This window comes from Microtus oregoni, unplaced genomic scaffold, assembly GCF_018167655.1.
Source record: "Microtus oregoni isolate MIOR12 unplaced genomic scaffold, Mior012 000005F_ref0000423, whole genome shotgun sequence".
Lineage (NCBI taxonomy): Eukaryota > Metazoa > Chordata > Mammalia > Rodentia > Cricetidae > Microtus > Microtus oregoni.
The window spans coordinates 22653082-22679556 of record NW_024543064.1 but is presented as its reverse complement, the minus strand read 5'-3'; the positions used below and the strand labels follow the sequence as shown (position 1 = coordinate 22679556).

Sequence of the window (26475 nt, the reverse complement as noted above, 5' to 3'; positions counted from 1 at the left end):
CAGCTCCGTAGTGTATATTTTTGCAGTTTTATCCCATTATCACCTCCATCTGACTCCACATAATTTTCATCACCCAAATGGAAACCTCCTGCCGGCTAAGCAATCGCTCCACACCCTCTTCCCAGGCCCTGGCGACCACTAACTGGCTTCCCCTCCCTCAGGACCTGTCATTCCAGGTGCCTCAGAGCAATGGAAGCAGACAGCAAGAGACCATTTATTTATCCATTCATCATCCACTCGAAGCTGTTTCTACTTTTAAAAAATGTCTTTGTGTGGAGGCGGGAGAGATGGTTCTGTGGTTCAGAGCACTGACTGCTCTTGCAGAGGACCCAGATCCAGTTCCCAGCATCCTCCAGTTGCAGGAAAACCTTGTGCCCTCTTCTGGCCTTTGTGGATACTGCATGCATGTGGTATGCGCGCACACACACACACACACACACACACACACACACACACACAAAACATTGAGCACAGAACAAAAATAAATCACTTAAAAAAAAAAAAAAAGCAGCCAGGCAGTGGTGGCACACACATTTAACCCCATGAATTTGAAGGCAGAGATAGATGGATCTTTATGAGTCTGAGGCCAGCCTGGTCTACAGAGTTCCAGGGTTTCCAGGGCTACACAGAGAAACAATGATATGTCTGTCTGTGTGCAGAGCTCCACCGAGCGCATGTGGAGGTCAAAGGTCACCTCTGTATGCCAGATGCCAGTCTTCACCTTCCACCCTGCTTTTTTTTTAATTTTTTAAAAATATTTATTTATTATGTATACAATATTCTGTCTGTGTGTATGCCTGCAGGCCGGAAGATGGCACCAGACCTCTTTACAGATGGTTGTGAGCCACCATGTGGTTGCCGGGAATTGAACTCAGGACCTTTGGAAGAGCAGGCAATGCTCTTAACCACTGAGCCATCTCTCCAGCCCCCCACCCTGCTTTAGACAGGATCCCTGTCATTCATTCACCGACGTCTAGTCCAGGCTGCCTGCCCACAGAACTTTCAGGGATCGTCTGCCTCCACTTCCCATGCTCAAAACCATGTCCAGCTCAACTCCTAAGGACTTGAACTCAGAACATCACAGTTGCATGTGAAACAGTTTTATTTACATGATCATCCACCCACTTCTACTTTTAAAAAGTTATTTTCTCTGTGTGTGTGCACACACACGTGCGTGTGCTCACACTCACTCGTGGGTTCATACACAGATACATGTGGGTGCCTGAGGCCAAAAGAGGTTGTTGGTCCCCTGGAGCTGGGGTTATGGCACCCAACATGGAGTGCTAGGAATCAAATACAAACTCTGGTGTAGCACAAATGATTAAAAAAAAAAAAAAAACCAACAACCCAGAGACAGATAATTGGTTCAAGCTGAAGATCAGAAAAGCAAAACAGCCAAGTCACTAGAGAAGTCTTATCTCTACCAAGGCTGGGTGACTAGAGACTGAGCCCTGAGCCTCTGTCTCTTCCTGTTTTATATTCTCTTTAGTGCTGGGAGTAAAGGCATGTGACTCCCTAGTACTGGGATTAAAAGTGTGAGCCACCATCATCCGGATCTGTTTCTGCATTGATCTTGTGGAGCCCAGAGTGGCCTTGAACTCACAGAGATTCGTCTGCCTGTCTCCCAAACCCTGGGATTAAAGGTGTGTGACATCACTGCCTGGCCTTTAGTGGATCAGTTTTACCCTCTGATCTTCAGGCAAACTTTATTTATTAAAACATAAATAAAATATCACTATACTCTGGTCCTCTGCAAGAGCAGCACACACTTTTGTTTGTTTTGCTTTCTTTTTCGAGACGAGGTTTCTCTGTGAGGCTTTGGAGCCTGTCCTGGAACTCGCTCTGCAGACCAGGCTGACCTCGAACTCAGAGATCCTCCTGCCTCTGCCTCCCGAGTGCTGGGATTAAAGGCATGCACCACCATCACCTGGCCAGCACACACTTTTAACCACAGAACAATCCCATGCCTTGTTGGTACACTCTGAGGCAAGATTTGCAGTATATTCTAAACTAGCCATTCCTTCCACCCTAGCCGCAAGTGTAAAGCTTACACCACCAGGCATGTACCACCTGTAGCAGGCTTCTCCATGTTCATTGTCACAGTGAACTTCCACATACTCTGCCAGCCTCAGCCTTAAAGTCATTTCTTAGGAAAGTCCTCTGACCTCTCAATAGCAGAATTTGGGCTTCCTGGCCCAATGGAGCCCTCCATGCCCACTCCTTCCACCACAGCCTTCCCGTGGCTGTTCCAGAATCAAACGGTGCTCATTCATCTAACCTGACTTGTTCTGAGTGCTTCTCATCATCGGGGTTCTGGTCTAGGTCCCAGGGGAGCCACAAACAACCAGTGAGCATAGGTTCTCATTTGTCCTGGCCTTGGGGAGAGTTGGGCCATACAGTGAGTCACACAAGGGGCTCCAAGGGTCATACAAGAAATAAACAGAGTACTAGGAGAAATGTGTGCTAATTAGACTCGGGGTCAGGGTCCTGTTTGCTATTCTTGTTATCCCTAAAATTAAAGACCAGTAAATTCTATCAGTGTGGGTTTTGAATGAGAGTGGCCCTCACAGGTTCATATGCTTGGATTCTTGGTTCCCAGTTAGTGAACTGCTTGGGAAGGATTAGGAGGTGTGGCCTTACAGGAGTAGATGTGACACTGGGAGTAGGCTATGAGGTTTCTCTCCCTCACTGCTTCCTGGGGGTCAGGAATTAAAGCTCTCAGCTATTGCTCTAGTACAATGCCTGCCTGCTTCCCGCCAGGATGATCCTGAACTAAGCCTCTAATCCTGTAAACAAACCCTCAGTTAATTAGAGTCATCTTGGTAATGGTGTCTGTCTCTTCACAGCTGAGAACAGTAATTCAGATAGCAACGCATCCAGTCGCACGGAGCTGATACCTAACAGGACTTAGACATACAGAGGTTGGTTTTCCTCATGTAAGTGAAGTTGGAGCCAGGCACAGCAGGTTTGTCATCTCATTGTCCCAAGAAGGTTGTTGTAGCTTCAGGCATTGCTTTGAGTTGAAAGACAGACACAGCAATACCTTGTAACAGGAAGGCAACGGTTCAGCATTTCCTCTTATATCTGATGAGCTCAGAGCAGCTGCAGCATGACCAGGTAGGAAAGGGAGAAGGGACTATGGATTCCACTGTGTGCCTACTGTGTGCTAGGACAGGGAGAAGGAGCTATAGATGTCCAATGTGTTCCTACTGTGTGGTAGGACAAGCAGAAGGGGCTGAGGATGTCTACTGTGTACCTACTGTGTGCTAGGACAGGGAGAAGGAGCTATAGATGTCCACTGTGTATCTACTGTGTGGTAGGACAAGCAGAAGGGGCTATGAATCTCCATTGTGTGCCTACTATGTGCTAGGACAGGAAGGAGCAGCTGATGATGTACACTGTGTACCTACTGTGTGCTAGGACAGGAGAAGAGGCTGAGGATGTCTACTGTGTACCTACTGTGTGCACAGTAGACCAAGAAATCCTCCAGACCTGCCCTAGTGAGAAAGCCTTCCTTAGCTTCACCTAGTTGGGCTTTCCACCCACCCTACCTCACCCAGGAAAATCTGTCTAAAACATCATCTGGGAGATCCCAGTATCAACTCACCCCTCTAGGGATGCCCCTGGCTCAGCACCCCAGCAGCTCCCCTCTGTCTTTAGGGTACCTAGTTTCCCCACAACCCCTGAGAGTCTGTGCCAGGCCACCCATCTTCTCATGCTCCTCTGACCCCACAATGCCCTTTGCACCCCAGTAAGTTTGTATTAGCTCTTGAGCCCCAGCAAGCCTCCAGCAGTTATTCCCTGTGCTTTGAGCGCTAGGCCCAAGTGAGTTTCCCGGGTGTCTATTAGACTCATCCATTCCCAGGATGCCTGCTCTATTCCCGCACTCCCTAAAACCCTGGGCTACCTGGGAGGTGGTCGGGTCTCAGGCAAGCCTGTGAAACTTTGTATTTATTATGTATACAGTGTTCTGTCTGCAGTCCAGAAGAGATAAATTACAGATGGCTGTGAGCCACCATGTGGTTGCTGGAATTGAACTCAGGACTCTGGAAGAGCAGCCATTGTTCTTAACCTCTGAGCCATCTCTTCATCCCCCTCCAGGGAGGGCTGTAAAGGGTACCTAACCAGACTATCACAAAAACTACCTACAGTCCACACCCACGAGCACCACCACACCACGAGGGATGAATGGCCTGCACTGGAGTAACAGAAGCCTGTCTCTGACCCTCACACCAGCACCTCTGGCTGAGTCTGCTGCACAGGCCACTCCTTGGGCCATCGCAGAAGCCACTGACCAACCAGGCAGCACTGCTCTCCTCGAATCACTGGGGAGAGTGACCCAGCCTCCTCAGAGCTAGGCTTGGTGGCTTCAGAGCACGAGCCCTTCCTTAGGTGTTCCAAGGCCTAGGAGCATTCTGGGTCTTCTCTGGATTCCCACGGCATCAAGCCCTAAGACCGTTGCAGCAAGAAGAGAAATGAGCATAGCGATGAGGCCCAGACTGCGAACAGGGGTCAGAGGGGAAAAGAGGAGAGAGCAGACGCTAGAAAGCAGGGTCCAGAGTCCAGCCCTTTTGGCTCCCTGACAGAACCCCTGCTCTCCAGCCTGCCTACCATACTCTCCAAGACCCTTATTCCCAGGCATGGCATTCTACTCCCCCACGGTGAGGAGCACAGGACATGGAAGTCACACACATGGACAGGTGTGTTTATTGGGTGGAGTCTCAGAGACTCTGTAAGGCACGTGGTCTAGGAAAGAGGGTTGGCTCTGGAGGCCTGGAGCACAGGCCTTGGTGTGGGCACCCCAATGGGGTGGGTACCCCCTGCCAGCTGAGCAGCTCTGGGCCACTCTCCTTCCATGCCCTCTTCTGGGGACCCTGAGAACAGGAGCTACTTCTGCCCCAAGGGTGAGTGTGCATGGCCACGGGCAGCAGAAAGTGGGGCTTGATCAGAGCCTAATATTCCACAGACCCCAGAGGCACTGAGAACGGAGGGTCCCCTGACTCTGGCAGATCTTGGAAGAGGGTGGGTGGGTGCGACCGAGGGTGGGCCGGCCCTTGTTGAGCCCCAAGGCACCAGGTGAGCGGGCTGCAGGGCCTTCTCAGCTGAAGTCTCTGTTGGGCAGGAGCAGGGGGGCCACCAGGGTCCACAGGTAGAGGAACAGCCCTGCCCAGCTGGCACAGATCTTCACCCACACAGAGGTCCACGTGCTGATCATCTTCCGGGTCTCACCAGGGCTGGAACACACCATCCGGCTCATGAGCTTGGCCCCCAATCCTGTGACCTCAGTCCTGTTCCCTGACTTGACGAGCCAGTTGACACAACTAAATCCAACCCTGGCTCTTACCCTGAACCTCCAATTCCTGTGTCTCACACGGAGACACCCTGGCCTTGGGACCCTGGACCACAGAACCAACTTTGACCTCAATTCCCATCTTGACCATACGTCTAGGTTTTGACTTGACCTGTCTCTTGGTCCCTCACTCTGTCATCCTGAGCCAAGCATAGTGATGCTAATAATTCAAGCACTTGGAAGGCGAGGCAAGAAGAACAGGAGTTAAGGACCATCCTTGGCTATATAATAAATCTGAGACCAGCCTGGGCTACATGAGACCTTGTATCAAAAGCAAAACAAAAAAGTCCAAGGGCCAGCGGCCCGGGCCTGTAATCCCAGCCTCTCAGGAAAGTGAGGCAGGAGGATCTCAAGTTCAAGCATACCTGGGCAATACAGAGAAACCCCATCTTCAGTACTTTGTCACCCAGTTCTCTGGCCTCACCCCTCACCCCTAAGGACCGATGAACTCTGACCTTAAGCCTTCCTGGTCCTTAAACTGATGACTCAGCCTTGGCCCCTGACTTAGCTCCTTGCCCCTCTACTGGTTTGATTGCCTCTGAACTTCCATTTTAGCCAAATGACCTATCCCCGGTGTACACTGATACATGATTGCTCCCCAATAGTCCTGACAAGATGCAGCTCCCCACTGTCCCAACCCCAACTCTAGACCTCTTGATTCCAACACTTAATTCCGTGGCTTCCATTCTGATTGCCGTACCCTAATCTTGCCTCTCCCTGCACCCCACACTGGGATCCCCCACAACCCAGCTCTGATTTGCAAACACGGTCACCCTGCTAAAGCCCAGCCCCATCTCCTGTTTGTCCATTCTGGTCTCTTAGCTAAAGTGTGAGAAGCTGGGCTGATGAAGACACAGCAGGGAAACTAAGGCAGAAGAGTCGGTTTTATGGGGGCCTAAGACAGGCTCTGCCACCTAGGTTCCCAAGCCTGAACAGAGACCGGAAGACCCAGGAGGGGCTGGAGAAAATACTCAGAGAGTCCACCCGGGGCTGGCTGGGTCCTCCCACCCACCAGGCTGCCACAGCATACCTGTACCAGTTGGTAAGTGTCATCATGACATGCAGGGAGGCCAAGACCAGGCAGAAGTGGAAGAAGGAATAGCTGTAGGTGACACCATCCTGCTCGTTGTCGTAGGCGCGGCCCTCACTGATGGTCACCTGCTGCTGCTGTATCGTCTCCACGGGACACTCCTCCGTCTGCATTAGGCTGTTCACCTGCCGGTGGTCAGAGGATCGCAGACTGCGGGAGAGGAAGGCAGGCTGTTAGGGCCACTAACGGAGATGGGTAGACACAGCAGGGCGTGACTTGTGAGCCAGGGTCACAACACTAGACTCGGGTGGCCCAGGCTTCTTGGACACCCAGGAGCCAACACAGTACAGTCTCTCAACTCTACTCCGATCCTTACGACCCTGAGTAAAATATAGCTCTGTGAGCCCTTGATTCCCTCAAGCATCTCCCAAATGTCCGGTCCAGGGTATAAACTAAACAGTCACCTCACCACTTCCAGAACAGGTACTGAATACTGAGTACTGAGTACCAAGTACTGAAAGCACCAAACCAGGAGCTTCATTCATCAAGGTTCTGCTGGCTCAGTTTTGGTCATGAACTAGGGAACCTCAACCAAGGAATTCCTTCCACCAGATCAGCTTGTAGGCAAGTCTTTGGGACATGATCTTGGTTAATTATTGATATAGGAGGACCCAGCTCACTGTGGGCAGTGCCACCCTGGACAGGCATAAGAAAGCCAGCTGAGCAAGCCATCCAGTAAGCCAGGAAGCAGTGGTTTCCCATGGCTTCTGCCTCACTTCCTAATTCCAGGTTTCTGCCTTGAGTTCTTGCTCAGACATGTTTCCGTGATGAACTGTTTCCTGTCTGGAAGCATAAGCCGAAATAAATCCTTGTCTCCCAAGTTGCTTTTGATCCATGGTGTTTATCACAGCGACAGAAAGAAGATTAATACAGGCTGTTTTCATTGGGTGGAGGGTGTTATGTATATGTGTGCATGTGTGTATGTAGTGTGCTTGCCTGTAAGGGACATGATGCATGTGTGTAAATGTGTAGGCAAGAAGATAACATTAGGTTTCTCTCTCAACTGCTCATCCACTTTCTTTTTTGAAACAGGGTCTCTCACTAAACCTGGAACTTGACATCTCAGACACACTGGCTGGCCAGCAAGCTCCCGAGCCCCTCCTGTCTCCACCCTGCAGTGCTGGGGTACAGCAGTGTCCTGTAGTATAAGCTGGGGGTACAGCACTGTCCTGTAGTATATGCCGGGGTACAGCAGTGTCCTGTAGTATATGCCGGGGTACAGCAGTGTCCTGTAGTATATGCCGGGGTACAGCAGTGTCCTGTAGTATATGCCAGGGTACAGCAGTGTCCTGTAGTATATGCCGGCGTACAGCAGTGTCCTGTAGTATATGCCGGCGTACAGCAGTGTCCTGTAGTATATGCCGGGGTACAGCAGTGTCCTGTAGTATATGCCGGGGTACAGCAGTGTCCTGTAGTATATGCCGGGGTACAGCAGTGTCCTGTAGTATATGCCGGGGTACAGCAGTGTCCTGTAGTATATGCCGGGGTACAGCAGTGTCCTGTAGTATATGCCGGGGTACAGCAGTGTCCTGTAGTATATGCTGGGGTATAGCAGTGTGTTGTAGTATATGCCGGGGTACAGCAGTGTCCTGTAGTATATGCCGGGGTACAGCAGTGTCCTGTAGTATATGCCGGGGTACAGCAGTGTCCTGTAGTATATGCTGGGGTATAGCAGTGTGTTGTAGTATAAGCTGGGGTACAGCGGTGTCCTGTAGTATAAGCTGGGGACATAAACTCGGGTCTTCATACCTGCACAGCTTATACTTTCGCCCTGACCCATCAGCGCAGCACTCTGGTTGTTTTGTGTGACAGTCTCACAAGTTCAGGCTGGCCTGAACTATGTCACTATGTCGCTCTGGTTGTTCTGAAACTCACAGCAATCCTCCTGCTTCTGCTTCCCAGGGGTGGGAATTAAAGGCATGAGCCATGTCTGGAAACTCTGAGCTTTGTTAGTCCTGGGCATTTGGTGTTAGCAACTGCCTTCGTGTTTAGGAAAAGAAAGCAGAGGGGAGGTCAGTGCAGAGCACTGGCCTAGCACGTGCAAGGCCCTGGCCAGATCCCAGCACTGAAAAGAAAGACCAAAAAAATGCCATGGGTCCCCAAGGTGACTCAATGAGGTAAATGTCCTTGCTGCTCAAACCTGGTGAGTTTCACCCTCACAACCCATGTAAAGGTGGAGGCAGAAAACTGACTTCACAGCCTTATCCCCTGACCTCTACATATGTGCCATGGTACATACACAACATGCACATATATGCACATATATGGTACATACTCATACATACACATCATGCTCATATATGCAGGAGTAATTTTTAAACATCTGTGTTTTATTATCTGGGTACTGGCCTTTCTTGAGCTCTTGGTTGGCTAATGAATAACTCAGTACATTCAACATTTTGGAATTTTACTTGGGATTTTTTTTTTACAGCTTGCACCTTAATACTTTGATTCTTTGCTGTTTCTATTGGCCCATAGCATTGTTCTAATAAATTCCATGAAAAAGTTTTCACGACAATAATAAACAGGACCAGGGACATGGCTCAGAAGGTCAAGTCACCTGCTGCCAAGCCTAGTGGCATAAATTCAATCCCAAAGGAGAGAACCAACTAAAAGGGGCATTTTCTTGATCTATCATTATAGGGGAGAAGGGGAGGGGGGGAGGAGAAAGCCCACCCTATTGTAGGTGACACCACTGTTGGGTAGATGAGCCTGGATTGTAGAAGAAAGAGAACTGAACAAGCCACCGAAAGCAAACCAATAGGCAGTATTCCCTCCGTGACAGAATGTGGCTGAGACACACAATTGTAATCCAAATAAGCCTTTTCCTCACCGTGTTGGTTTTAGTTACAGTGCTTATCACAGCAATAGGAAGTTCCCCAGTCCTCTCTCACTCCCCCACTCAGCACCCGTCCCAGAGCCCAAGTCCCTGGTACCTAATGAAGAAGGTGCACAGAATGAAGATGACAAGGCCCACGATGCTCGGAGCATCCCACCACACGGTGCTGTAGTCCTCCAAGTTCATCTGGCCTGTTCCATTTCTGATGGGCAGGTGAGGGTTGCATTTTTGGTCTGGGTATGGAACACAGATACCTTTAACCTTAGCTGACTGGATCTAGGAGCCAGGGAACTCTGAGGAGAGGCAGAGAGCTGACCCAAGAGGACAGACAGACATACACACTCACAGGGTGGCAGACACAATAAAGACAGATAAACAACTCCAGGAGCAGATGGGGCCCTCCTTTCCACCCCCAGTACTGAGGTGTCCCACACCCCTGTGATGTCGCTAACACTTCAGCAGGCCACTGCTGGACCAGTGCCTGCCTCACACTCACCAGGGACGTTGGATAGGGCCGACCAGGTGACAAACATGGTATACAACGTGATGACGGAGGCCTGCAGCAGGCCTGAGTTAGGCTGGGCATCCTGGCAATGACAGTTCATAGGTAAGAGCTCAGCCTGCTCACCCCGCTAGAGCACCCGCCACTCCTCCCTACCCAAAACCGGAGCCCCAATTCTTTCTCTTGAAACCCCAGATTACCATTACCCTTTCTTCCGCAAATGCTCGGGTCAGCCCCTCTCTAGTTTGCTCAGCTTCACCTGCGCCCTACACCCCACTGTCACACTCCAGACTCTGCAGCCCCCTCTTCTCCCACCTCACCTGGCCCCTCTGCCAGGGATGGTTGGGGCAGGAGGGGGGACTGGAGAGGGAAAATGAGGCCCTGAGTACCCCCCCCCACGGAAGCTCCTGCCCCACCAGATCCCTGCCTTTGCCCCACAAAGCTCACAAAGAAACTGGCTTCGTTCAACCTTGACTCCTTACTGGATTGCCCCACTCCTCACTGCCTGCAGGAGCTCTTGGTTCAAATCTCCACTCTGCTGTTTACTAGCCTTGGCTAAGAATCTGCATTTTGTAGAAGTGTGTGTGTGTGTGTGTACATTTGTGTGTATGTGTGTATGTTGTGTGTATGTGTGTGTGCATGCATGTGTGTATGTTGTATATGTGTGTTACATGTATGTGTGTATGTATGTGTATGTACATGACCATGGAGGCCAAAGACACTTCACCTGTCACCCCTCAGGAACTATCCTTTTGTTTTTTGAGAGACAAGGATTCTCAGTGGGACCTGGTGCTTGCCAGTTTGGCTAGGCTGGCTGTCCCCACCTCCCTAGCTCTTGGATAATAAGCACACCTGACCTTTTTGACATGAGCACTTGTAAGAACCAAAGCCAACCTGCAAGCCCCACCTGCCCAAGAACCAGGTGACTTGCTGGAATTCTGGGAGTTGTAGTTCTTGGAAAATAACGGTCAAATGGGAAATACAGTGGCCATACAGTTTTGTCTTTTAAAAACCCCTACAAGGGGCCGGGCAGTGGTGGCGCACGCCTTTAATCCCAGCACTCGGGAGGCAGAGGAAGGTGGATCTCTGTGAGTTCGAGACCAGCCTGGTCTACAAGAGCTAGTTCCAGAACAGGCTCCAAAACCACAGAGAAACCCTGTCTCGAGAAAACAAAAAACAAACACAAACAAAAAAACCCTACAAGGGGCTGGAGAGCTGACTCGGAGGTTAAGAACACTGTCTGCTCTTCCAGAGGTCCCGAGTTCAATTCCCATATCCACATGGTATCTCACAACCATCTATAATAGGATCTGGCGTCCTCTTCTGGCCTGCAGGTGTGCATTCAGAGCACTCATAAAGCATAAATAAAATTTTTAAAAAAGCACTTTCTCAAAGATGCCTAGCTTGTAGATATGACAGCCAAATCAGGAGACCAGGAGCTTAGATGCTATAACACAGGCCAGGTCTCGTTGACCTGTCAGTGCCTGTCCTGGGACCCAGCTTCATCCATGAAGTCCCACCTGCAAAGAGACTGGACCAACGGGCAGGCTCACCTGGACCTTGGGCAGGACGGCAACGATGGAGACGCAGACGCAGAAGGTGAGATTAAGGCTGATGAAGACCTTGCCCTCGTGGCAGGCGCCAGACTCGGTGTAGTAGACAAACATCAGTGCCACAGCAGCAATGGACAGCAGGTAGAAGAGGAAGGTAAAGAAGAAAAGGCCTGGGCAGCACGGGGATGAACAACAGCTCAGAAATGTGAGGCAGAAACAGGAGCGCCAGCTTCCCCAGCAGGCTGCAGCTGCCCTCCTGCCATAGGCCTCAGTTCCTTGATGTGAGGCGTGGCTCCCCATGGCACCCTTGTGAGTTCCTGCCCAACCCAATCCATAATGACTCCTACGCTGTAAGGAGGTGACTGTCACTCTAAGGACAGTAAATCAAAACAGGGTTGTACCGGATGTCACTGCACCGCTATCATCTGAAAGAATTTGCTGGTAGAGCTGGAGACAGCTCAGCAGTTAGGAGCACTTGCTGCTCTTACAAAGGACTGGGGTCAGCTCCCAGCACCCACATGGTGACTCACAACCATCCACGACTCCAGTCCCAGGTGATGTGTCACTCTCTTCTAACCTCCAGAGACACCAAGCACACACACACTGCACACACACACATGCGGACAAAAACCCATACACACAAAATAATTAAAGCCAAAATAATGTGCTGGTAAAGCCCACAAGACGATATAAGATATGAGAAATTCAACTTTTACGCTCCATTATATGTTTCACCCCCGCCTAAAGTTCTAGTTTGGGTTAGCCAACTTCAGCAGCCTTGGGTCTTGAATATGATTAAATTTTGAAATCTAGAAAAATGACTGATGAACGATCCAGCAATAAACCCAGGCTCCAATCCGAACTCAAAACATCCCATTTTCTAAAATACTCTCATCAATTCTCCTCTTCTTGTTGTTGTTCTTTTTTGTTTGTTTGTTTGTTTTGTTTTTCGAGACAGGGTTTCTCTGTGGTTTTGGAGCCTGTCCTGGAACTAGCTCAGTAGACCAGGCTGGCCTCGAACTCATAGAGATCCGCCTGTCTCTGCCTCCCGAGTGCTGGGATTAAAGGCGTGCGCCACCACCGCCCGGCTTCTTCTTGTTGTTCTAAGACAGGGTTTTTCTATGTAGCCCTGACTGTCCTGGAACTTGCTCTGTAGAGCAGGTTGGCCTCCAACTCACAGGGATCTGCCTGTCTCTGCCTCCTGAGCACTGGGATTAAAGTGTGCACCACCACACCAGGACCCTTACTGTGGTCAGGCACTGACACGCACACACATTAGTGAATATTAAAAGAAATTGTTTTTAAAAAGTTTGAACAGAGTGCCCAGCATGGGCGCATAATAGTGATCCCAGAAGCCATGGGTTATTCAATGAGGAAAGGGATGCCAATCTCCAGTCACAGTCAACCATGGCCTCATGGGCTAGCCTGGGCAACCTAGTGAGAGTATGCCTCAAAATAACAAGAAAGAAGTGGACTGGGAGTGTAGCTCAGTGGTACAGTGCTTGCTTGACTAGCATGCACAAGATCCTGGGTTTAGTCCCCAGTAATATTTTTAGAAAAGGTTGCTGGGCAGTGGTGGCGCACATCTTTAATCCCGGCACTTGGGAGGCAGAGGCAGATCTGTGTGAGTTCGAGGCCAGCCTGGTCTGGATAGCTGGGACTGTTATATAGAGAAACCTTGTCTTGAAAAAAAGAAAGAAAAGGTTATACTAGCGAATTGTCATTAGTACGTGGCAAGATTCTCATCAGTTGCTCACAAAACAAGGGTCTTGTCAATAGCTCATGAGGTCTGATGATTGGACAGAGACCAGCAGGCTCAGAAAAGTGAGAAGGGCAATGAATGCTGGCCCAGACTTTCTTACAGACTTAGGAGAAGTGGAGGGGATTCAGCAGGGATTCCAATAACCAGACATCACTTAAAGTATGGTTGAGCCACCACCAAAGGGCCTGGCACATTCCCTGCTCTGTGTAGTCTGTCTGTCGGAAGCTATGGATCTCAACCCCTCAGGGCCCCTCAGGCAGCTTCTCAGGGCCCGTTCCCTCCTCCAAACTTCAACTCCAGACCCCATCCATCAGGCTCCCAGCCCCTCAGTGTGGAGGCCAGCCTGGCACTGACCTGCATACCAGGCTGGGGAGTCACACTCCTCGGCCTTGCACAACCACCGCTGATTCCAGGAGTGTGCAAAGTCGATGAAGAGGATCAGCTGGATGAGGATGAAGAGGAAGGAGCCCACGACGCCAAAGTAGAACCAGACTGTGGGGAGAGAGCAATGGGGTGGGTGGTTGGGCCGTAGGAGCGGCTACGGGGACAGCAGGTCCCCAGGGTTCCTAGCATGCCTTCACTCAGCTGTCCTCTCTCAAACACACAGACTCATGCAATAGTCACTCGTGTCCTACTCTGCGTGGGTACATGAACAGAAGAAGAGTCCTCCTCTCAGTGTGGCTGAGTAGGGTCCAGGCTAGGTGGTCCCCCACCCCGAGTTACCCCAAGGCTTCAAAGCCCAGCACTAGGATGCTATCTAGTGAAGAAAACGCAGAGGGCTGCCAGCCACCTGGAGTCAATGTGATGCCAAGGCAGAGCCACCCCCACCCTCCCACTCACCCCACCACCCTCCTTGCTGCCCCTCCCGTGCCCTCAGAGCCACCTACTCTTGGGAAAGGAGCCATCAGGGATGTAGAAGGCACCCACGGTGATACCCACGAGGATCAGGAACTTAAAAAACCAAAACCTACAAGAGAGATGAAGGGGGAAGCTGAGTGGGGGCCTCGATAGAACCGGAGCAGAGGCAGCCCAGAACCTCCACCCAAGGGACAGGTCCTAGGAGAGAGGAAGGGGCATACTGGTGACCTGACAGACAAGGTGTTCCCCACTCCTAGAAAAAACCTGGAACTCAGGGCAGGGGGAAGAACCAAGCGGCGAGACTAAAACTGAACTGTTGTGTGTGTAGCAACCACTACCATCTCTGAACTTTATCCTCCATTCAAAACGGATTTGAGTAGGGGTAGCTCAACAGGTGACTTGTCACGCAAGCATGAAGACCAACTGGTGATCTTCAGCCCTCCCATAAAAACCCAGACATGCTTGTCGCTGGGGACCTGGCCAGCCAGGCTAGTGTAATCAGCCCCAGGTGAGAGACCCTGTTTCCTGTTTCACAAAAAAGAAAAGGTGTGGATGGTTCCCGGGAACAGCTGAGGCTGACCTCTGGCTTCTACCAGTCTGAGGGCAGGGTCTAGAGTCCCTGGGGATAGGCAGAGGGGAGAAGAGCCTTCCAGGGAAGTGTGCAGGTGCCTGTGGTTGCCCCTCACCCATTCTGGATGGCCGCTCGTGGGTCCCGGCTGCTGCGGACGCAGATCATCAACAGCATGAAGAAGAAGAAAAAGGCCGCTGTGGCAAAGCACATGCGGTAGACGGCGCGAAAACCCAGCAGGGAGCCACAGTCCACGGGGCCCTGCAGGACCAAGGGTTGCTGGGTCCTGTCTTCACACACCCAGGGTAGCTGTGGAGACAACAGGGCAGCCTGAGAGCCCCATCCACCAGAACCCTGCAGCCTCCACTCAGGCCTGTTTCCCTAAGAGAGGCTGCCCAGACCCCTATCCCATAACAACCCCTCACAATCATCGCCCACATCCCACACCCCCATCTCAGGCGGTCTCCACCTCCTGCCTTTAGCAGAACCACTAAGAGGCTTGCGGGACCCCCGAGAGAGTTGGCTTCTCTAAGGACTCTGCAGGGATCCGCACCTCTGCACTGGTTAAAGTCTTGGGCCTCAAAAACCCTCGTGGGGGGGGGGGGGCGGGGGGCGCTAAGGTCAAGTCAGGCTTCCCAGCCCGGGCTTCAACATCCAAAGGGAGACGCACTCCCAGAACCTGCCTCTAGAGGGCAGCAGTGATGAATAGGCTTTTTTTTTTTTTTAAAGATTTATTTATTTAGAATATACCATTCTGCCTGCATGTATGGCTGCAGGCCAGAAGAGGGCACCAGATCTCATTCCAGATGGTTGTGAGCCACCATGTAGTTGCCGGGAATTGAACTCAGGACCTTTGGAAGAGCAGGCAATGCTCTTAACCTCGGAGCCATCTCTCCAGCCCTGAATAGGCTTTTCCAAGGGGAACCTGCTCCTGTAAGATCCACCCTATAGGAAGCTCAGGTGTCCTCCCACCCCTGGAACTTCAATCATTTTCCCTTGACTGTGAAGGGTGGGGCGGGGCGGGGCGGGGCGATCCGGTGCCTTCCAACACCCTCGCAGACACTTACCTTGTAAAGCTGACTCTCCACTCCGGGGCTCAGCATGATGATAGACACCAGCACCCCCAAGAAGAGAAAGCTGGTGAAGAGGAGGCGGCTCACCGTGGAGTTCCGGGTTGAGGGGCAACAGCCGCATAGTATACAGGGTGCAGAGCCGCAGAGGCAGGATGCCTAGGGGAGGCAGGAATAGGCAGCCCCGTCAGTTTCGTTTCATACATGGGCACTCAACACCCTCCACCGGCCCCACCTCAGTCTTGAAGTCTGTGCTGAGCTGGGGAAGAGGACCCCCATTTAACTTTCTAGTTCAGTACTCAAACTGAATCCATATAGGACCACAAAGCCTATAGCTGCAGAAGTGAGGGCTACTATCACACTATCGCTTAGGCAGAGGGAGTGATTAAAAAGAAAACCAGAAGGCCAGCTGCCACTAATGAATGACCTGTGTGACCTGTCACTCAACCTCTGAGCCCGTGTCCCCATCTATAAAATAGGGATCATGAAGGTAGCCACTCTTCACAGGGCAGTTGTGAGAATGAAGTTGAGTGTTCAAATTGTTTTGTTTTTTAGATTTATTTAGTCTATGTATACTGATGTTTGCAGCCTGCGGACCAGAAGGCATTGGCTCCCATTGATGGTTGTGGGCCACCATGTGGGTGCTGAGACATGTGGGTGCTGAGAATTGAACTCTGAACCTCTGGAAGGGCAGCCGGTGCTCTTAACCACTGAGCCGTCTCCAGTCCTGGGTGTTTAAATTGTAAGCCCCAGTCAGGTGTGGTAGCATATGCCTGTAATCCCTGGGACAGAAGGATCAAGAGTTCAAGGCCAACCTCAGCTTTCTAGTGAGTTTGAGACCTGCCTGGGCTACGTGAGACCTTGTCGCAGACAGACAGTCAGACAGAATGCAAGCTCCTTGAGACCCCCTATCTCTTCCCCAGCTCATGAGTCTCCATAGTTCTCTACTACTCTTTGTATCTTACTTGTCTGTCTGCATCTTCCGTGTAACAAGAATGGATTTTTGTCTGCTTTGTTCACTGGGTCAGACCCAGAAACAGTACTCAGAACCTAATAGGGGCTTATGAACTATGTGTTCAATGAACATAAAGTGTTTGGAGTAGAACCAGATACATGTTAAGCCCTGAGAAATCAGGATGTTCAAAACATCTGAAATTGAGACTCCCTGGAGGCTGTGTTTTGTCTGGGGCAGAACCCATGCTGGACAGCTGATGGTGGCCTAGCGCCTCTCACCATCCACTATGTAGGCTGCAGCCTTCCTAGGTTGAAACCACTGAGGGATTAGGGAGGCGACACACAGCTGAGTCAGTAGAGAAAAGACTCAGTCCTCTGGGAAGCCAATCCCAAGCACAAGTCTTGAGGAAACAGCCCAAGTTCTCACCCAGGTATTTAAGAACCCAAGAGAAACAGTCTTCGGTGGACCAAAAAGACCTTAAGCCAAAAGTTACTGACATTTTAAGCTATTCAAATACTGAGAGATTCCACGTCGGTGACAGAGCAAACCAGACTGGTTTTGACTGGGTTATGGCAAGTCCTAGAAGGCCCTCCTTGAGGAAGTGAACTGGGGGCTGAAGGATCAGGAAGCAATACCAGACACAGAGGGAAAACGTTCCTGCCTGCAGCAGCAGAGACTGTTGCATTTGAGGAAGGAAGGTGAAAAAGGCATGGTGAGGTAGCAGTGTGATGTCTGATGGGCAGATGGGAGCAGACAGGGACCATCTGGACCACGGCTTCCATCCATAGGACAGTGGACACCCTCTGTGGGTACACAGCCCCGACTGCAGAAATGACCTCAGCCCACTGGGTCAGCTTGGCTGACCGAAGCTTCAGAGGTTCTGGCTTCTCTGAGAACTTTCTGAACCCGTGGGGGACATAACTCTCTCCACGTGGCTGCCTTCCTATCTGCCTCTTCTCCCAAAATGAAATATCCCTGGAAATACTGTCACCCATGAAGTCAAGAGCAACAAGGATGCTAAACCAGCAACTTCTGGTCCCATATTCCGGTTTTTCCTGAAGCCCAGCCTCCTGGGCTTTGGGGAAGCCAGAGAGATGTCTCAGTTTACACATGCAGGTGATGAGGTTAAACATTACAGGCTTAGCAGAGGTCACAGGGCAACACGGTCACACAGCACGGAGGCCAGGAGACAGAAGTGACAGGAAGAACTAACTCGGGGGGGGGGGGATGGAAAGCATGCTACCCACCCATGGGATGCTTCCCATCTAAAATATGAAGAAAGCGAGACCCAAAAAGGTGACAGGAGCCAGAGCATGGCCACACACACCTAGAATCCCAGCACTCCAGAGGCGGAGGGCTGAGGGAAGAGGATCATGACCTTAAGACCAACCTGAGCTAAACAATGCATTTGAAGCCAGCCTGTCCATCCCCATCACCACCTCAAAAAAGTTTCATATGACCGAGATCTATACATCAGCCTAGGAGCAGGGATTGAAACTCAGGTCTCCACGGCCAGCGCCAGGCTTTGCCCACAGACACACCACTTCCCAGCCCACAGGCTCGCGGATGGGAGTGTCCTTTAATTTCTAAATGCCCCAGCCCTGCAAACAATCCCCGCAAGGCTAGAGCAAACCGCGACTTCCCTCCCACCTCAGGTGCCTCTTCCATTAGGCCCCGCCTCCGGGTCCTGGCACTTTCAGTTTGTGCCACTAGGAACAGTCAGAGGCGCGACCAGGTCCCAGCGAGAAGCTGTTTCAGTTCATTTCGTCACCAAGAGGTCAAAATACAGAAGCTTTTCCAGGAGCTCCTGAGACCTCAAACGTCAGGGTGTCTCAGGTCCTGATGCGGAGCCAGAGGGCCCAGGTTAAGAGAGATACAGGCCTAAAACCCTGCTCCCCAGTGTGCAAGTCCACACACCACTTGATCAACCTGCCACCCTGGCCTGGCGTGGACCAGGTCCCACCAGAGCTGCTTCCTACAGACACCCTGGCCTCTGGGCAGGAGGAAAAGCAGCATGAGCTCACAGGAACACCGAAGTGCATGTGTGCTGTACAAGGCTGGAAATAACCTAAGGAGGCTGACAACCAGGTGCCCGTCATGTATAACACAGTCCTCCACAACAGGACTGCTCTATGGTGTGTGTGTGGGTGTGTGTGTGGGTGTGTGTGTGCGCGCGCACGCACTGCAGCACGTTAGATCACCATCTGCTGATTTCACAAATATAAAAATAATAAAGGTTTTAGTCACACGTGGGGTGCACTCTTGTCATCTCAGCTGTTCAAGAAGCTAAGGCAGAAAGGTTGTGAGTTCAGAACCAGCCTGGGCTGCAGAGTGAGGTCAAGGCTAGCCTGGAGAACTTAGTGAGACCCCATTTCAAAGTAAAAAAAATTTAAATGTCTGAAGAGGTAGCTCAGTAGTAGAGTACTGGCTTGGCACAAGATCTGAGCTTACTCTCCAGCATTGCAAAAATAACTTAGTCATTCTTGCTGAGACTGTCTGCTTGACCAGGCTGGTCTCAAACTTCCTACATAGCTGAGGATAGCTTTGAACTCCTGATCTTCTATTTTCCAGCCTCCACCAAAACCCATCCATTTCTCTTCTTCCTTCCTTCCTTCCTTTCTTTCTTTTTTGTTTTTGTTTTGTTTTTCAAGACAGGGTTTCTCTGTAGCTCTAGTTGTCCTGGAACTCTGGAACTTGGAACTTTCTCTGTAGACCAGGCTGGCCCAGAACTCAGAGCTCACCTGCCTCTGCCTCTTAAGTGCTGGAATTAAAGAGTGTGCACACCACCACCCAACTCTTTTCTTTTTTAGATAGAATCTCACTTTGTAGCCCTAGCTGACTTGGATCTTGATATATAGACCGGGCTGGATTCTGTTCACAGAGGTCTGCGTGCCTCTGCCTCCTGAAGGCTGAGATAAAGGCATGCACCACCAGGCTACAAGGTTTCTTAGTATCTGACCAATCCTGGGGGAGTCTCTACAGTGAACCCCAGAAACCATGCTGACAACAGTGGAGAGCTTACTCCCTCCCCCAGCGAGTCACACAGCTTTGGAGCCGGGTGGATAGAGGTATCCCTAAGACATTCATCTGCCCTCCTGGTTGTTCCTAGAAACATTTGTAGGGCGTTGGGTAGGCATAAGAGAGTTCGGAGGCCACAAGTTTGAGATGTGTTTAAAATAATCACTCCTAGGTGTGCATCAAAAAACAAAACAAAAGCCGGGCGGTGGTGGCGCACGCCTTTAATCCCAGCACTCGGGAGGCAGAGGCAGGCAGATCTCTGTGAGTTCGAGGCCAGCCTGGTCTACAAGAGCTAGTTCTAGGACAGGAACCAAAAGCTACGGAAAAACCCTGTCTCGAAAAATAAAAAAAAAAAAAAACAAAAAAAAAAAACAAAACAAAACCGAACAACCCCTGAACAGATAAAATTTGGTCTAGATGCACACCGGAGTGTTAATGTAACTCTTACAAAGGAAACGCTGGGTGTGATGGAGCAAACCTGTAACCCCAGCAATCGTAAGGCAGAGACAGTGCAAGGCCAGTCTGGGCCACACAGGGAGATGTGCCACAAAATGATAAATAAACAGATTCCATTCCAACACATGCCACAACCTGCACAGCATGATTCGGGACGACATAATCCAAGCACAAAGGACACGAACGGTATAAGGAACCCAGAATAGCTGAATTCATCGAGAGGAAGTTTCGGTGAGCTGGCGTGGTGACCAAGGACTGCACTGGGGTTTCGGTCTGGGGAGAGGGGAAAGGGTGTGATGCTGGCAAATCACTGTGAAGCTGATGACCTTGAACTGTAATGAAATCTGAGGCCAAGGGCGGCTGATGGGGGAGAATCCATAGCACTCTGGTGCCCAAGATCGGTCAGGGTCACATATCGAGTCCTCACCCTAAAGAAACAATGACTGCAGAGGCAGACCATGTGTGAGAACATGTGTGTATTTCAGCACAGTACAGGGGGTGGGGCGGAGGGGCGACTGTGATATAGCTCAGCTGGTGCCTGGTGTGCACTAGGCTTTGGTGTTGGTCCTGGGAGAGGGGGTACAAGTGTCTGTACTCAGGAGGCAGAGGAAGAAGGGTCAGGTGTTAGTCTGAGGCTAACCTGGGATACATGAGACCCTGAAAGGGTGAGAAGAAGAGGTGAAAGTGAGTGGGGGGAGAGGGAGGGGACGGGAGAGGAGAAAAGAGAAGTGGAAATAAAAAGAAAGGAAAGGAAAGGGGGGCAAACCATTTCACCTCCCTGAACCCGGTGCCCCAGCGGGGAAATAAGACTGTAGCTCAGAGGCCACAGCACTGGCCTAGTGCACAATGGCCTTGAGTTCAATACCCAACAAAACAGACAGACAAAGCTGGAGGTGGTAGCCCACGTGAGTACTCCTAGCACTTGGGAAACAGAAGCAGGAGGATCACAAATTCAAGGTCATCCTCGGCTATGTGCTGAGTCCAAGACCAACCTGAGCTACGTGACATCTATCTCAAAAATCAAAACACAATACCAAGGAGGAGAAGGTGGAAGGGGAGGACAAGACAGTAGAAGTATCAGCCAAAACACCACTGTATTTTCTGGACTTCTAGAGTGGCTGGAGCCGTACTGGGAGGTAGTCACTGTCCTCCAAGCTTGTGTCAGAGAGTCTGGATCCCCCCCCCCCCCAAAGGCAACGGGACTCACTGTCAAAGAAGAGAGACAGCAGATTTATACTTAGTGACAGAACTATGGTCCCAAAATGAGGAGGCAGACAGTGGAGCAGGGGTGTGAGGAGAGAGTCACTGGCTGCTCTGAGTCACCCAGAAGTGAGAACTGACATCAGGAGACAAGTCGGCAGTTATCACCGAGAGCCTGGACTGGCGATATTCATTCTGACAACGCCACTTGCCTGGGCTGGGTCATTTAACTAGGACTGTCTGGGAAGAGAAATGACTAAAACAAAGATCAAAGATCCAAACGGTAGGCATTATACTATATATATACGGTAGGGTAGGATATGCATTTCATCACTATATAATACGGTAGGGTAGGATATACATCTCATAACTATTTAAAAGTTAAAACTTGGCACAGGGATGCACCCCGAAGCCTCCACAAACCATCCAGTCATGTAAGCACAGAGGGAGAGACAGCTGAAGGCTCCCACTCTTCTCCCTGCTGGCTCCTGGAGCCGGCTTGATGACAACTCTTTCAGCGTTTCCCTTCCTGGACTCTCAGTATCCTTATCTGGGAAATGGGCTCTTGGGCAGGACACTAACTTGGCCAAGTTCAGGCTCTACATATGGACAGCCCTGAGTTTCGTGGTGTTCCCTGAAAGTGGAGTGTCCCCACTTCCTCATTGGCAGTCCTCAGTAATTCACCGCTGTGTTGTGTTTGTGGCTTGGCTGCTGCACACCAGCTTGATGCAAAATGTATCCATGCACCCCTCTCGCGACTGTTTAATGCCTACACAGGTGAGGGGTGGGTCCCCCTCTTCCTCCAACTCTATGGACACGGAGAGGGTATGTGCTGCCCACGGTGGGCAGATGAGAAGATGCCAAGTCAGGGTTTAAACCCATGTCTTGGACAGTCCCTCAAATGTACAACCCTCCCTAAAAATCTGCTGGCCACCCAGACTGTGTGGCTTGTCTAGTTACTCCCCACCCTGTGAACCCAGCCTATCTTCCCACCTAAGGCAGGACTCACTGGTCCAGTGCAAATGCCAAGCAGAAGTGGACAACTGAATCACAGCTAGGAGAACACAGAAGTCTCCCACCAACCCAGGCACCCAGAAACACTTGGGGCCTTCCCATCAGGACTTCTGTGTGAGGCCTGCCTGGTCTACAAAGCAAGTTCCAGGAGAGCCAGAGCTGTTACACAGAGAAACCCTGTCTCAAAAAAACAAAACAAAACAACAACAACAAAAAAGAACTTCTCCTGTGGACTGGAGAAATGGCTCCATGGTGAAGAGAGCTTGCTGCACAATCACGAAGACCAGAGTTCGGATCTCAGAACCCATGTAATAAATCATGGGTCCCATGAACACCTGGAACCCAAGCTCCTGGGCAGAATGGAGGCAGGAGGATAGCTGGGGCATGCTGGCTTCCAATCTAGCCAAGAAAACATGAGTTCCGGGTTCAGGGAAAGACCACACCCCAAAGGAATGACAGAGAACATCTGCCACTCTCTTCTGGCTTCTGCAGGAGCACACATGTGCACCTGCACATACACTCACACGTATGGATAAGTAAATCTTTAAAAACTTCACTCCTGCTGGGAGACAGAGGCAGGTGGATCTCAGTGAGTTCCAGGCCAGTCTGGTCTATAAGAGCAAATTCCAGGACAGCCAGTGCTGTTACAAGAGATAGCCTGTCTGGAAAAACAAGCAAAGAACAAACAACAACAACAAAAACCAAAAAGCTTCACTCCCACGGGGCAACGTTTCCTGGAAGCAGAGTACTGGGCATCAAGAAGTGCCCCTCTCTACCACCTATTACTGTTTTGCTGTGAGGAAATCACTGAATCCCTCTGCTCCAGCTTCTTCATCAGAAAAATGGAAATCAATTTTCTGAGACAATTCCAAAGCCTAGGACTCAAGCTAAGGAGAACCTTTGAACTTCAGGTCCTTCTTCTTACCTTTTTTTTTAATTTAGTGGGTTTGAAGTGTTTGGTTGGTTGGTTTTGGTTTTTTGAGACACGGTTTCCCTGTTTAACAGTCCTGGTTGCCCTGGAACTTACTCTGTAGACCAGGCTGGCTTTGACCTCAGGAATCCTCCTGCCTCTGCCTCCCAAGTGCTGGGATTAAAAGTGTGTGCCACCACGGCCTGACCGGATCCTTCTGCCTCCACCTTCCAAGTGCTGAGGTCATCAGGCTCAGTTTATGTCTTACTGAGGATGGAACCCGGGGCTTCATCATTCTAGGCAAGAACAACCAAGCTACAGCCCCAGCCTGAGATGAGAATAATACCAAGCACACCGCTGGGGTCTTTGCGAAGATTAAACACAAGGGCACATTTATAGGATGACAGTTCCTGTCGACTGTCAGCTTGACAAGATCTAGAGTCGTCTCAGAGACAAACACGTAGGCCTGTGTATAAAGGGGCATCTAGATTAGTTCACTGAGGAGGGGAGACCCGTGTAAATGCAGATAACAACATCCTGTGGGCTTGGGTCCCTGACTGAAGGAGGAAGAAAGTTGAGCACAAACATCCACATCTTTCCACTTCCTGACTGTCGGGGCAATGTGACCAGTGGTCACAAGTTCCTGCCACCAAGCCTGCCCTGCAGTAACGGACTGAGAGCTAAAGCTGCTTTTGCTGGGTATTTTGTTGCAGCGAGGAAAGTAAATACTCATAAATACATAAATATTTTTTTTTGCAGTGCTGGGCCCGTGCCACAAGATAGCTCCGTTCCTGGGTGCTGACCTACAGTAAGGACAGAGTGAATGGTGGCCACTGTGGGCATGGTCACTTGTAAAATGGAGTAACAGAGCCATAGGAATTCTGGGAGAATCATTGAAACAGCATGGCCAAGAGCTTTGGTGCAGGACATGACCTGGCATACGAAACATCAGAGGGCACCAAAGGCAGGGGCAGGTCCCTTACAGATCCTGGATAGTAGCTATCTTCCAGTTCTCCCCTAGACCAGGTCTGTCTCTAGGCAACCAGAAAGCACTTGTGGGGAGGGGGTGTAAGAGAAGAAGCCTGGACCAAAATCAGATTAAAAAAAAAATTGTATCCCAGGCTTGCTTGGCACTCACTATGTAGTAGAAGCTGACCTGAACTTCTGATTCTTCTGCCTCTGCATTCTGAATACTGGGACGATAGGCATGCATTACTGTGTCTGGCTTCAGACTTTTAACATTTATTTTAGATTCATTTTTTTTATTTTTATCTTATGTGTATGAGTGTTTTTACCTGTATGCATGTCTGTGCACTGTGTGTGCAGTGCCTGAGGGAAACAGAAGAGGATGCTAGCTACCTTGGAACTGGAGTTACAGACCATTGTGAGCTGCCCTGTAGGCACTGGGAATCCAACTCAGGTCCTCCAGACCAACAGCCAATGCTCTTAAGTGCTGAGCTCTCCAGCTCTCTGGCTTCAGGTTTGAACTGACTGTAATTCCCTCCTATTTCCACTGGGCAACCTGAGACAAGAGAGCTAACCCCTGGAATGAGCGTCTGAGCAAGCCTGGCTGGCCTCAACTCTGTCCTGCAGACTGGGTGACTCAGAGAAGTTCTTGGCTCTGTTCTCCAGATGGAATTCTCCACCTACATTTCCTCCAGGATAACAGCAGCTCCCACTGATGCCTGCTCGCTATACACAGGAGCTGGGTGGCAGTTTCCACCTCTCATCTGTTATCTCCCCAATAGTGTACCAAGGAAAGCACTGCAGGGGCCTTCAGCTCACAGATGGGGAGAGCAAGGCATAGGGAACTGGCAGGTCTGCCCTCAGAACCCTCCCCCAGCCGGGCATGGGTAACCAGGCAAGACCAGATGGGAATCTTGTGGGCTGTGAGTGGGACGGTCTCCCTCCCTAACCAGGAAGCAGTGCCTGGAAAAGGGCAGGGGCATCAGCAAGCAAATATCCTTACTCAGACTGGGGAGCAAGAGAACACACACACACACACACACACACACACACACACACACATCTTTCAATGGAAACAAGCCCAACAGAGGACAAGAGCTGTGTCCAGGGACCCACTCCATTTCCTCCCTAGGCTGAGCGCACTCTCAGAAAAATGGCTACAAAGAAAACCTCTAGATGCCCAGCTCTGGCCTGGGCACCCGCTCCTAACACGCACACAAATCAGGGACAAAGGAAGCAAGTCCTGAGCGTTCATTTTGCAGCCAGCCGCTGGAGCCCCTCTCCGCCCCTCTTTGTGTGGGGCCAGAAGGGGAGGGAGCAGTCTGAATGAACCTCAGATTTAATGTGAAGGGGGGAAGGGAAGGGGGCTGGGAAAGGGAAAGTACGGGCCTCTCAGCCGGGTATGGCTGCATTCCCTCCCCTCAGTTCGTTGTTGCCCCAAAGCAGAGCTGGCCACCCGTCTGGTCCCCAACACAGGCGACCAGGTGGGCACATACAACCTCCTTCTATTTCTGGGTCTTCCCGAATCCAAAGTTTGGCCCGGGTGGTCGGTGACAATCGACACCAACCTCGTTCAAGTGGAGGGAGGGCTTCATACCCAACCCCCAACCCCCATCCCCTTCCCGGCTCGGGCTGGAGGGGAAGGGTCCGTAGCTTTCGGGGGGGGGGGGGGTGCCCAAGAGTGAGCCGGCCAGACTGCGCGCAGAGAGAGGATGCAGACGGTTCTGACGCTCAGACAGACGGACTAAGCCCGAACCCTAGAGACGCGGACAGGACAAACACAAAAGAACAGACTGAGCCAGGCGACAGGGACAGACAGAATGACAGCTCTGCCAGAGAGAAGCACAGGCAGAGGGGAGCCGGGACCCTGCTAGTCACACACAAAGAGTCCCGCGCCCCGGAGAGAGACGCGCCACGCTCCCGGGGGCCGCTCTGTGATGGGGCACGCGCGGTGGCGGCGGGGCTCCCCGCACTCGCTGCGGGCCTCAATGTCCCGGTTCCCGGAGCGGTGGCGCCTAGGGCACCCAGCCGCGCCCTACCCCTCCCCGCGGTCACCCGAGCGGCGACACCAGCTGTCCAGAGCCCGGCTACCGAAACCGAGTGACTGCGGAAGGAGGTTTAGAAGGGCGCCTGTGGGGTCCCAGAAAGACAAGTTTGGAGAAAACAAAAAAGAAGAAAGTACTTGGAGAAGGTAGAGAAAAAGTGAGCGGGGGCGCAGCAGGAACGGGGTGGACACTCACGCAGCTGAGCAGGGAACAGGCCCCCAGACAGGCTCCCATGGCTGAGAGCGGCCCGGGGCGCGGGGCGCTGGCCTCGGATCCCGGATCCGGTGAGACTCCAGGCGCTTGGCTGGCCCCACCCCGA

General features: G+C 51.2%; 1 protein-coding gene across 1 annotated transcript; it reads right to left on the bottom strand.

The window, feature by feature from the left end:
* Positions 1–1829: 1829 nt before the first annotated feature.
* Positions 1830–26475, bottom strand: Serinc2 (serine incorporator 2). Its single transcript, XM_041653021.1, has 10 exons — positions 26352–26475; positions 15590–15751; positions 14641–14831; positions 13984–14063; positions 13451–13588; positions 11335–11504; positions 9776–9866; positions 9377–9512; positions 6381–6590; positions 1830–5234 (listed from the first exon to the last, which is right to left on the bottom strand). Exons 1-10 carry the CDS (start codon positions 26388–26390, stop codon positions 5099–5101), a joined length of 1353 nt encoding a protein of 450 aa, XP_041508955.1. The 5' UTR covers positions 26391–26475; the 3' UTR covers positions 1830–5098.